This window comes from Fundulus heteroclitus, unplaced genomic scaffold, assembly GCF_011125445.2.
Source record: "Fundulus heteroclitus isolate FHET01 unplaced genomic scaffold, MU-UCD_Fhet_4.1 scaffold_249, whole genome shotgun sequence".
NCBI lineage: Eukaryota > Metazoa > Chordata > Actinopteri > Cyprinodontiformes > Fundulidae > Fundulus > Fundulus heteroclitus.
Genome location: NW_023396660.1, coordinates 118,306 through 131,872, shown reverse-complemented (window position 1 = coordinate 131,872; position 13,567 = coordinate 118,306). Strand labels below are relative to the sequence as shown.

General features: G+C 39.8%; 1 protein-coding gene across 1 annotated transcript; it reads left to right on the top strand.

Moving 5' to 3' along the window:
• The first annotated feature begins 10,389 nt into the window (after positions 1 to 10,389).
• Positions 10,390 to 13,207, top strand: LOC118559239 (GTPase IMAP family member 9-like). The gene is made up of 2 exons (XM_036129908.1): positions 10,390 to 11,263; positions 13,188 to 13,207. Exons 1-2 carry the CDS (start codon positions 10,390 to 10,392, stop codon positions 13,205 to 13,207), a joined length of 894 nt encoding a protein of 297 aa, XP_035985801.1.
• Positions 13,208 to 13,567: the final 360 nt, after the last annotated feature.

Here is a 13,567-nt window from a genome sequence, read left to right as displayed (position 1 = left end):
TAGCAACTGTTTAGTAACTCCAGGTACTTCGTTTGGCAACGTAATTCAGCCTTAGTTTGTCAAATACAGAGAAAACAAATTTTTAAGCATTAAAGTACGGTTTATGGGTTGGGGTTTCTGCAATTTTATCAATGTGTAAAAGCTCATCTTCAGAACCAATGTCTGATAAAATAGTGATCTGCACCATGTAATCTACTTTCAGCAGTTATCACCGGTTATTGCACCGTAAACTGCAGAAAATACGTGCTCTGTCTGCCTTTACTACCGTCGGGTCCTATGGCGGAGGGATAGTTCAGCTGGATAAAAAGTGTGGGCAGTGCAGGCAGGTCTCATAATAGCCCAAATAAGCGATTTCACTTTCAGAAACGTGCCCAAAAAAAAAAAACGCAACCCGTGACTCATGAAATTTAGAAGCGCTTTTAGAAAAAAAAAGCCCAAAGTCGCATGTGTCCGAGGGTGGGTCTGTTTTGCTACAGCGCGGCGGGGGGGAAAACATTAGGGAACGGTGTGTGTGTTTTGACACGACGCGCGATTAACGCCGACAAAAAAATTGTCGGCGTTAAAATGGGTTTGCGTTAACGGCGTTAATAACGCGTTTAACTGACAGCACTAATATATATATATATATATATATATATATATATATATATATATCTATATATCTATATATATATATATATCTATATATATATATATATATATATATATATATATATATATATATCTATATATATATATATATATATATCTCTATCTCATGGTTTTGAGGTGTTTGGCCCACATGCAGACACAGTCGAATACAGAAACAGTTTTAGGATGTTTATTAAAGGCTCCACTATGACTTTGCACACAACATGAGCAACAAGCGAGGACAGAAGGATTGCACACAGCATGAACGGCAAGCGAGATCGGAATGTCAGATCGGACTGCAGGGAAAAAAGGGAACAAGATTTAACTTGTGGAGCAGAGTTAGTAGAGCTCGTAAATACAGAATAGTAGCTTTACCATTTGCAAATGTGTGTGGAGAGTTGTGTGTCTGTATCTCGATTTGTGTGTGTGCAGTGGGATTTGAAAATGTGTAAATAAATCTGTAAATGTGTGAGGAGATTTGTGTGTCTGTACAACAATCTGCAAATGTGTAAAACTATTTGTGTGTAATGCGTTTTGCAAATGTGTAAAAAAAATCCACAAATCTGTATTCGGATCTGCAAATGTGTACTGAGATTTGCAAATGTGTACTAAGATTTGCAAATGTGTAGATCAATCTATGAGCACACACAGAGACACTTCTGTCTGAAGTATTTTCGCTTCAAGACCCAGAAATATAAACAAATCATTGGTTACAAGTCAAGCGGTTTTTCGGTTGGCGCTCTTTACACACGTGATTTTTGCTACACTTCTGCCGCGTGAGATGCACAAATGCGTGGAAGGATTTGTATGTGTATCTTTTCGATTTGTAACCCCTTGCGCAGGCTCACAGGCTCAAAGGCTCACATGTTGCCCTGAGCGCAGGCTCACAGGCACACAGGCTGCCTCTTCCGGCTGTGGGAGGTCACGTGACTTTCAAGGATTGTACCAAAGCGTGTTGCTTCCAGGCTGATAAGGCAATTTGTCATAACTATATAACTTTCTCCCTTTAACGGCAAAGGTTTCTTGTTTTAATGAGAGACTTATCTTGCTAAAACCAGATAATTGTCTCCTCATAACAACGCAACATAACCTGGCATCAGCTCGCGGGATATTTGAGTGTCATGGAGAAGAGGAGAGATGGAGGGAGATTATTTCTTTTTTAAGAAGTCATCATTTGTCGGAGGAATATATTTCTGCACTGAGGAGTGACAAGGTAAGTCATGCATATACAGTAAGTCCTCTACTTGAAATTTGATCAATTCGGCAGTAATTATTTATATTTAACAACTATGCTCTGGATACACCTACAGCCCTGGGGTCCGTTCTTCGTACGTCGCTAACTCAGTTAGCAGGATTTCATTGTTGACGATTTGACATGATCTTGGATCGTTTGGTTCTTCGAAAGACTTCCTGCACTTGTCATAGCAACATGTGCGCCAGCTTAAACCTGCTCGAGAGCAGGCTTATTTCATGTAAACAAGATTAGATCACGGCTGTATAAGCGGAGGAGATAGGGAAGTCTGCCGTAGCCATGTCCATTTTTACGACTGCAACCTGTTGCGGAAGGTGCAAGAATAATTTGCAGAGTTTTTCGAATTAATCGCGTATTGCGCAATAGACAGGATCCTTTAGCGCAGCGCGACAGTGTAATTGAAGAGAGATTTTTCTTGGTGGCTGTTATAAACAGACAAACACATCATTTAACATTGGCTTTTAAAGAGGAAAAAGTGGTGTTGGAGCCATAAATCTAAAAATATTTAAGTTATTTGTATGATGGTTTGCTTTTTATTTTTATCATATTCAGTAAGAAGATTTGTTCGGGCCATTTTATTGTGAAGTTTAGTTTTACTTTGAAAGGCTTGCTTCCTGTCGAGCCGTATATTGTATTAGAAAAAACTATGGATGGATTATCTAGACACGGAGCAATACAGTTTTACCGTGTAAACTGTGGATGACTTGGAAAAGGAAGATTTTCATTTTTTATGGATAAAGATTTAATTTGTTAAAATTCCCAGTTTGCACGTGTCCTTTTACTTCCCGTCTCTAAGGAATGACACTGAAATGTGGATCTCTTGACATAACAAGTGCCTTTTTAAAATAAAGTGTAATAATTAAAGGCTACCATTTTGTAGAATATTCTTGTATTTCACTTTTACTTGTCCCCATGTTCTAGTGGGTCCCGTGAAGGCTCTGATATAAAAGAACAAAGTAAATATATTATTAAAATTCATACTGTAGAAAGTGATAGAAACATCTACCATGGACAGTATTTACGCATTAATTTGTCTGCCGCGTTTTGCCAGCCCTCTCTCCTGGCTTTAACAGATTTTGAGGTGTTTTAATTTATGACTCAAATTCGGCATAACCTTCCAAGCTCTTGTTCTGCTTGGGAGAAAAACTGTGGGCGTTCTTTGGCCATGCTGAACAGCCAATAGCAGCGCTGCTGATCATTGTTTCTACTATCGATACATTTCCCCTTTTAAACAAACGCATGAACGCGCAGTTGTCTCAGATAACTCAATCCAGCCATACTAATCGTAAACAACAGGTGTGTTGGAAGAACCCAGTTAGCCGGATCATGATTAGCCGGATGAAATCATCTTGGATGTGTCATTTGATCTCGGATGTTTTAAGCAACGTACGAAGAACGGACCCCTGTAGTACAGTCTCTGGCTCTGTTTACACGGTGAAAACAGGTTTGTGTTGCTTTTGTACTCTCCATTTACACACTACAAGGTTTAACTGTTGCTTAGGGGGGCTTTCAGCTATAGCTGTGGGTTTATTTACAACAGTTTGCAGCCGAAACAGTCCTCCGCCAGCCGCTGTTTTCTTCTTCTGGGCAATTTGACGCAGAGCTTCAAAAATCACAGCGCTACTAGTGGTGCGGCATGGGAATTACACCGTTTAAGTACTCTGTAAACAGGGCCTGTGACTGTAAATGTACCTATGCCTTTATTTATTTAAATTAAATATAATTTACATTTGACACTTGTTAGGCTAATTAAAAGTATGTGTATTCTAGTGAGGCTAGATAAAGCTACATTTATCCATATTTTATTGTGTCAAAACAAAGTGATGAATACAGAGCTTTCTAATGTGACTATTCACAAGCCAGTAAAGGACAGCTATTTATATCAGCTCCATTAATAAACCCAGTCAACTACTGCTTTATGCTTTAATAAGGAGAAAAGCAAAAACTGATAATCGATTATCATTGCTGCAAATTCAAAAGTTAATATCAGAATTTATCAATAAAAGCGCCTGGCAGCAAGGCACAACTGTTCTCAGTTTATTTGTTGTTGCATTTGGTTTTTTCTGATGTCTTTAAACTTACTTTAAAGACATCAGAAAAGAAAACAAATATTAATCAACAACATTGTTGCATTGCAGTCTAGGTTTGAGTGATTCAACATTGATCCAGTCTAACTTTTAATCACAATTTTAATCAGCAGCTATTCTCCTTCTGATGGGAATTCTGTAAAAGTACTTTTTAAAATTCCCATAAACAAAACCATTAAGGTAGGTGGACCAGGTTTAAGATAGCTACATTAAAAATACAGCCAGAAAATCATGAATGTTCTCTTTTACATCTTAGAATGCCTGTCCCTTTGATCTGACAATTTAAAGACTTAAAAAGTTTGAATTTTCTCACATTTAGTAGAAGTAACGTGCTCAATATTTAGAAAGAATAAATTAATTGTTATTTTTACCTTTGTTTAAAATAAAAAACTTGAGAAAAAAAAAAACGATAACAAAATCTCTGTGTTTACAGGTTGGCATCTCTAAAGCTGAATACATGGATGGTGCTGTCCAAAAGTTACTGCTGGATATTTTCTTCCAGCAGTAACAGAGGGGGTACCACAGGCAGAATTCATATAGACATGGAGACAGAGAATGGTACAATGAAAGACATTCAAAGATTTTTGCGTCTTGATGACAACTATCCTGAAAACTTCTTCATTGTGGGATCCAGCACCCACAGCCAGCACATCGACAGCTGGTGGGATTTCTTAAGGAAACGTTGTGCACAGTACTGGATGCACCTTTTTAAAAAACTAAAGAATACAGATTACTTTACTGGTGACTTCTTGGATAAGCAGCCAATTCTGCTTACCTGATTAAATATCACCGAGGTATGTTTGAATATAAAAGATGAATACTATATGATACATCCTTTTAAATATGAAGTATGTACTTTAAGAACTTGTTTATTTTCTTGTCTTTCAGGAAGAACTCTAAAAAGTGGTTCACTTATGAAACATCATTCGTAAGATTAGAGATGCAATTGCTCCAAGTGGCCGGTCCTACATAATGTATACCTGGGGTGTCAAGCTCCGGTCCTCGAGGGCGTGTCCTGAAACTTTTAGAGGTTTCCTTGGTCCCACACACCTGAATCAAATGGCACAATTAGCTCCTCAGTATGCAGTCAGGTTCTTCAGAGTCCTGGTAATTACCTGATTATTTGACTCAGGCGTGTTGGACCAGGGACATATCTAAAAGTTGCAGGACACCGGCCCTTGAGGACTGGGCTTTGACACCTGTGAACCCTTCCACAGCTTTTTGGTGAACAAGATCATCTCAAACAGGTTTCTAAGCAAGCGGCAGAAACTTGCACAGTCCAACGTCTTCAGAGGACCATTCACGTGTGATGAGACAGTTCGAACTATCATACCTTCTGATGACAGAAAACCTTCATGCACACATGAAACAATTGAGTTATGCTTATTTTTAAGAGCTTGTATACACACAAACCTGTGACATTTTCTTGTAAAAAAAGAGTTTGTGGAGCAAATGACCTTGTGAGCCTGTCCAGAATGAGCCTGTCACTTTTCCACACAGTCAGAAATAGGCAGCTGCATACCTCACAACCAATAAAGGACAAGCAGTCAAAGACATACAGATGGAGGAAAAAAGAACAGACCTCTGTTTTCTTTGATTCCCATGTACTTAAATGTTTCATCATGATGTACATAACTTTTTGAATTTTGTTGCTAGGTTTTATATTTTGTGTGATTCTTGTTGTGCATGACAGCAAATATATGCTACTACATATATTAGGACAATAACAAGAAATTTAACTTCACATTTGCCCTGTAATCTGTCATGTAGGACAAAATGTTTAAATGACACGTTCTGTAAACCCCACCACTGCTCCTCATATTCAAGACATACTTTTTATATTTATAACAGCAAGACTCTTATAGTTCTGTTACTGAACAGTGAGACCCAAGTTATGTACTGTTTGACAATGATGATATGGTCGAATGAGATGAAAAATAAAGTGCCTATGCTTACGTTAAATATGAAAACTTTTAATGAATCTTTGGTAAAAAACCCATTACAAAATGAAGCGTTATGGTTTGTGATCAAACCAAGTCATTCTTTCCTTAGAAAAACATTATATTGCAATGTTACATCAACTCACAGAAGAACATTCATTAAAAGTACCTTTAACAGGTGCTCTGAAAGATCCTTTTGAAAGGAAGTTCTCTACCTCCAGAAGATGACCTAACTAGAACATGATCTATGAATATTAAAATTAATATCTCAAAATCGAACATGAGAAAATCCTTTTACATACGACAAAAGTCTTTGTTAGAAATCTGGGCACTATTGCGCTCAAAGCATTTATCAATTTTACAATCAACTTTGAAGAATATAAAAGAAAAATAATGCCCTATGGAAAGAAAATGAAAATAAGTACAGTTTAAACACATGCTTCAAAATTTTTTTACCTTAAAAGAAGCTTAATAGCAACAGCAATGATTTGACTTCAAAAACTTGTATTTCACAATGTTGGAGTAATCTTTTTAATCAGTATTTTTGCTCTATCTTTATCGCAAAAACAAAAGCTAACAGATTCTATTGTAGCTCACTTCCATATGTTCCTGAAAACACATGACAATTTTGAGTCAAATGGTAAACTTTCTTTTGAAATATATTACATAGTGGTATTACCTGAAACCAAAAATATTTTAGATCAAATTGGACTTTTTCCATGAAGATTTGCATGAAAAGAGTTTTTCAAGCAATGTCTGTCGATGCACATCTCTTTCACCTTTTCCTTGATACTCGGAGCAAAATCTCTAGGTGGCAATTCTGTCAGCATAGGTGGGAACGTAGATGGCCAAGCTCTCATCCATGCTTGCTATAGCTGATATGTCAGTCTACAAGCACAATGAAACTGTGGTTAATATAAAAAAGAAATAAACTAAAAAGACTTTTAAGCACATGATTATTAATCTTTACAGCAGGATATATGATAATATGTAATGAATCCGAGGCAGGGGACCCAGAATTCAACTAGACCAGCAGAGGTTCAGAACAAGCTCTTTAATAACTGTTTCAAGGACTGGAACAAAAAAACAAAAGGGCAGTACAAAAAACAAACAGAGCTACCGGGCAGGTATGGGAGGAACAGGGTGGCTCAAAATCTCTGGAGAAATGGGGGGAAAAAAACTACACAAGTTAAAACAAAAAGTTTGTTGGAGAAGACTCACCCCGAAATCAACAAGACGACCTAGCACTGATGTCTGGTCTCAACAGTTTATTTGGAGTTGGAAGCAGGTGAAACCGGTGAGAGGTGATTGCTGCAGGTGTGCAGAGTAAGTAATTAGACCAGACATCAGTGCTGATGCTCAAAACAAGAACAGATCAAAAACCAAACGTAAAACAATAACTGCAAAAGAAACCTCAAAACCCACACTATGACACAAACCAAACTAAGACAGAACCTAAACTAAAAAGCCGACAGGGCAAGTGGACATAACAGGATGAACTAAACAGTAAACAAGCTAAACAAGAATCTAGACAAGACAAAACTCAAAGCAGCCAGAGAGCCTAAGGTAGGAGAGTAAAATAACTTAATCTAATAAACCAGAATATTACATTATATGCATGACATGTTTTAAAAAAAATAAACTGCTTATCCTTATCTCTATATCTTTTTGTCAGCCTATCTCATTAACATCCATGAAGAACATTTGCAGTCACAGGCCCTGTTTACAGAGTACTTAAACGGTGTAATTTCCATGCCGCACCACTAGTAGCGCTGTGATTTTTGAAGCTCTGCGTCAAATTGCCCAGAAGAAGAAAACAGCGGCTGGCGGAGGACTGTTTTGGCTGCAAACTGTTGTAAATAAACCCACAGCTATAGCTGAAAGTCCCCCTAAGCAACAGTTAAACCTTGTAGTGTATAAATGGAGAGTACAAAAGCAACGCAAACCTGTTTTCACCATGTAAACAGAGGCAGAGACTGTACTACAGTGCTGTAGGTGTATCCAGAGCATAGTTGTTAACTATATTTAACTGCTGAATTGATCAAATTTCAAGTAGAGGACTTACTGTATATGCATGACTTACCTTGTCACTCCTCAGTGCAGAAATATATTCCTCCGACAAATGATGACTTCTTAAAAAGAAAAAATCTTCCTCCGTCTCTCCTCTTCTCCATGACACTCAAATATCCCGCGAGCTGATGCCAGGTTATGTTGCGTTGTTATGAGGAGACAATTATCTGGTTTTAGCAAGATAAGTCTCTCATTAAAACAAGAAACTTTTGCTGTTAAAGGGAGAAAGTTATATAGTTATGACAAGTTGCCTTGTCAGCCGTCTGGAAGCACAATCCTGGTACAATCCTTGAAAGTCACGTGACCTCCCAGAGCCGGAAGAGGCAGCCTGTGAGCCTGCGCTCGGGGCAACCGAAAAAACCGCTTGACTTGTAGCCAATGATTTGTTTATATTTCTGGGTCTTGAAGCGAAAATACTTCAGACAGAAGTGTCTCTGTGTGTGCCTACAGATTGATCTACACATTTGCAAATCTTGGTACACATTTGCAAATCTCAGTACACATTTGCAGATCTGAATACAGATTTGTGGTTTTTTTTTTTTTACACATTTGCAAAACGGATTACACACAAATAGTTTTACACATTTACAGATTGTTGTACAGACACACAATTCTCCTCACCCATTTATGGATTTATTTACACATTTTCAAATCCCACTGCATATACACAAATTGAGATACAGACACACAACTCTCCACACACGTGCAAATGGTAAAGCTACTATTTGGCCCCATATCCGTCGTATTCATCCGCCCCGCTCTCAACGTCTGATTGACCGGGGAAGCTATGAGTCCTCAGGCTGAGTAGGATTTGGGAAGGCTGGTTCTCCTTTGCCGGAGGGAAGTTGTGAGTCCTGAAGCTGTGAATCTTCCTCCTGGGTCTCTAACAGAGACAGCATGGCAGGAAGCCTGGAATTCTTATCCCATAAGAAAAAGTACTCGGGGCCGCCTTTCACGCCTCCGTGGGGCCTGGACCAGTCGACGGTATGCCTCTTTAGACCGGTGAATAGACTCTCGCTGTCTCTTTGGGAAGAGGATTCAGGGGTTGGCGGGGATGTGGGTGAAGGTGGGTGGTATGGCCCCGGGAAGAATTTGTCACTGTCCAGGGAGCCATGCTGCGATGATGTTGAAGCGGTTGAAGCAACTGAAGCGGCTGAGGGAGACGGTGGTGGAGTAGGATCGCTATCCAGCCGCAGAACGTCAAACTGCTGCCCGTGTAGTTCCTCATGGTTTCAGATGTTAGAAGTCTGGTCAGTGAAGTTGGATGGAGTCCCAATCAGCCTGCTCGGCTGTTTTTATACTGAGAAGGGGGGCGTGGTTAATTTTGAAGGGGCGGTATTGGCTGTTTTGAGGGGGCGGGTCTAAAAAGCGAGCGCTTTCTTGATCGCCAAAATGTCTCTCCAGTTGCGACAATTGCGAAACAGCGTTGAAATCTGGTCTGCTATTGCAGTCATCTTGTCATGCCACGCATCAAAGGGAATGGCTACAAGATTCTGAACACGCCGCAGTCTGAATTATAATAGTCAAGCACCAAAATAACCAGGATTGTTTTATCTTGAGCCTTTCTCAGACTTGCACGAAAAAACCATCGGCCGGTAACCCCCGTCTTTGATTGCCATGTTGCAGAGAAGATCCTATTTGTTGAACCTGCGTCAGTCAGGGTCAGCGCCCGCTTGCAGGTCTTAGCGACGGGTGAATCCATGATTCCGTCATTGGTTTCTTGATTCACAAGAAACCAATGACGGGGTCTGCTGCGTTCGAGTTTTCGGGGTCTAGTCTGCGGAGCATGATGAGTCTCAGAACAGCCCAATCGTTTGATGTTAGCATGCACAAGGAGTGGATAGTTTGCAGCTTGTCGGTTCCTTTATTCAGCTGATAGAGACACATGTCGCCGGTTTCATACTTGAAGACGTACCCCCGTTTACCGCAAGCTCCATAGGGTTCCAAAGACCATTCTTCTTGCAGAGGTAGGGTCGGAAGCATCTGAGTTCTGCATAGAGACAGCATAGCCTTGTGAGGGGTCTGCTGAGCTTGCCAGACACCGCCCTCATAGTTGTAGATCGTGAGGGGTGTGTTGGAAATGATAGATTGAAGCTTGGTTGTTTCGGACGCCATATTAAAAAAAGGATTCAATCATTGTCGAGGTTTGAGACAAGGGCCTTATATTATGACAGAAGCGACCGGGGGTGGGGTGAAGGGGAGTTTTGGGGCGGGACTTACGGCGTCTGGAAGTGGGGGATGGGTGCGAATTCAGGAAGTGGGGGATGGGGCCGGAAATGATCAGGGCGGAAATGGGGGGGGGAGGGGCTTGATAAGTCATCCGTCAACTCGATTAATTAAAATTTGACATAACATGCATCCTATAGTTTTTTCCACAGGATATACAATTTCTGCATGTCTAAGATCTAGTATGTTCTACATTCTGCCAATATTTAATTGGATATCTTATTTTCTCCTAGGATCAAATGAAACAAAGATTGTCCTACTGGAAAAAAACGGCGTCGGGAAGAGCAGCCTTGGCAACGCCATACTGGGAGACAGTCTGTTTGAAGAAAAATTATCTCCAACATCTGTTACAAACAAGTGCAACGCAGGATCTAAATATATCAACGGAGAACATGTCACAGTTATTGACACTCCTGGCATCTTTGACAACACATTGAAGGAAGAGGATCTGAAGGCTGAGATGATAAAGTGTATCAAACACTGTGCCCCCGCGATTCATGCATTTCTCATTGTGCTGAGAGTGGTGGACCGATACACAGACCAGGAGAAGGAAATCATTCATAAGATCAAGCAATATTTCTCAGAGGAAAGTCTGAAACATGCTGTGGTTGTGTTTACACATGGTGACCAGCTCCTAGAAGGGCAGACCATTGAGGAATTTGTTAAAAAGAGTAAAGATCTGACAGAGCTGGTGGGGATGTGTGGTGGCAAGTGCCACGTTGTTGATAGCAAGTCCTGGAAAGACCAGCAGGATGGAAACAGGAGCAACAGTCTTGAAGTGGAGAAGCTTCTCAAAACAATTGAAACAATGAAACACAATAAGGGCGTCTACACTAACGAGTTACTTCAGTTAGTAGGGAAAGAGAAAGGAAAATGGCCAGTGGGGCTGATTTTAAAAATCACAGCTGGAATCACAGTTGGAGCATTGCTGGGAATGTTAGCTGGTGCCACGGTGTTAGTTACACCCTTTTGTTTTGTCACCGGGGCAGCCATTGGAGCAGTGGCTGGAGGTGCATTGGGGGGGACTATAGCTTACAACACCAGATCAATAAAAGAAGGTGCGCATGTAACAGCTAGAATAATAGTCGAGATAGTTGAGAACATGATACAAATCAAATGTGCAAACAATTCCTTTCAAGCAGAGGATTTAAAAAAACTTGGTTAAGATAAGATAAGATAAGATAAGCTTTATTGATCTCACATTGGAGAAATTCACTTGCCACATCGGCTCATAAGAGAAGGTGCAAAGTAGGAAAGGTGCATCAGTTATATACAATGAATCTTCATATATACAGTGGATCAAAGAAAAGGAGAAAATAAGAATAAAAAAACACAACAAGAAAGAACAATAACAATACAAAAAGAAATAGGACTGGGCAAATGATGTCTTATTTACATTCACAGTGATATATATATATATATATATATATATATATATATATATATATATATATATATATATATTTATATATATATATACATACATGCATACATACATACATACACATGTATTGACATATATTCAGGTGGTGATAGCAGCAGAAGTCACTTCTTCATGATTATTGCATGGGTTATAGCGCAGTGTATTAAATAGATTATTGCACATTAGTTATTGCACATCACTTATTACAGTTATGGTTACAGTTATGATCACAGTTACAGTGCAGCATTGTATAATCTGATAGCAGCAGGGATGAATGACCTGCGGTAGCGCTCCTTTTTACAGACAGGATGTCTAAGCCTGTCACTAAAGGAGCTGCTCAGCTCCTCTACAGTCTGGTGCAGGGGTTGGAAGGTGTTGTCCATGATGGATGTGAACTTGGACAACACCCTCCTCTCAGCCACTTCCTCCACAGAGTCCAGAGTGCAGGACAGAAGTGGCCTTCCTCACCAGCTTAAAGCTTCAAATAAAAAAATAATTAAATCACAAGTGGAAGATGCTGGAGACTGTCCATTTGTTTTTTATGTTTAAGATGTTTTTCTTCATGGAGGGATAAAACTGGAAAAGGAGTGAAAACTTCAAAGCAAACTATAAAATAAATACAGTAAAATGATTTTATAATTAAAATTTTATTGTTTTTTTTCTACTTATGAGAAACTGTTCCAAGTGCTTGATATCATGAGGCTACTTATAAAATGTTTTCAAAAGATTGTTTAAGTAAATAATGTAAAATCAATGAAGTAGAAAATGGCTATTTAAAATTAAATGAGCTATGATTTTTGCCCAACCAATCTTTTTGAAGTGACCAAGGTCTGAAATGCAGCTTCAGATTATATACTGTATTCTGTAAATTGATTGTGTAAAGTTTTTTGTTTTACGCCAGCGCTGTTGTTCGGTTTTCCCCATTAAATGCAGCACCGTGACTTGCTTGGTAACATCCCAGTCCGCTATGTTGAGTTGAGTAGACAAGTGCACAGAAGCTCCTCATATTTGATGACACGGTGACTCAGTGAAACCAGTGTTCACCACTGTACATGCAAATTTACAGCACTGAACACCGCACAGTGCAGCCGGAGATTTCGTGGTCTCCACGGTCAGTCCAAACGCACCATTAGGCACCGACAGCAGACAGGTAGGTTGAACTGTGCTGTGGATGGCTAATGGAAGGAGTAGATGATGTGGTCCAGGAGATAAGCGCCTCGGTGCATAGAGAGCTGCAATCAGCAGTCTGTATGAGTACTTGTATTGGTTTCTCACTTTGTTCCTGCAAGTGGAGAACAGAGGATTATAGACTGCCAGGCTTACAGATCTTTGAAACTGTCATACTCACAGTTCTAGGTGCAGGTTGTGTTGGTCTGGGTTCTTCTCTCTTCCTCTCTGCAGAGTGTGACATGGGCAGGTGTTCTCCATCTCCATTAATTAGGTGATCTACATAAGAAGCTGAAACCAGGAGGAGGGCATCAGTTCCTTATCGCTTCCAGCATGGTACTAGGCCGACTCCAGCCGTTTTGACCTGTTCTGTGTATCTGTTTCCCTCCTAGTGATCCGGATCCTGACCTGAGTGCCTCCAAGCTGTAGTTTTCTGGAACGAGGAAATAAGATAAGATAAAATTGGAGAAATTCAGTTGTCACATCAGCTCAATCGTCAGTCAAGAGTCAGGAGAAGGTGCATCAGTTATATACAGTGTATCTTCCTACATACAGGGGATAAAAAAGAAAATGAGAAAAAAATAAGAATAAAAAATCGGTGTAGGCATATGATGTCATGTGTACTTCCCGGTTATACACACACACACACACACACACACACACACACACACACACACACACACACACACACACACACACACACTCACATATATATATATGTATTGACATGTATTCACTTGGTGATACCAGTAGAAGTTACCTCTTTCAGGAT

Bases quoted from the DNA above. Each gene is read 5' to 3' on its own strand.
- LOC118559239 (XM_036129908.1), top strand. From the start codon at position 10,390: ATGTTCTACATTCTGCCAATATTTAATTGGATATCTTATTTTCTCCTA. The intron at 11,264-13,187 runs GTGCGCATGTAA...TTTCCCTCCTAG, and splicing joins CACCAGATCAATAAAAGAAG to TGATCCGGATCCTGACCTGA.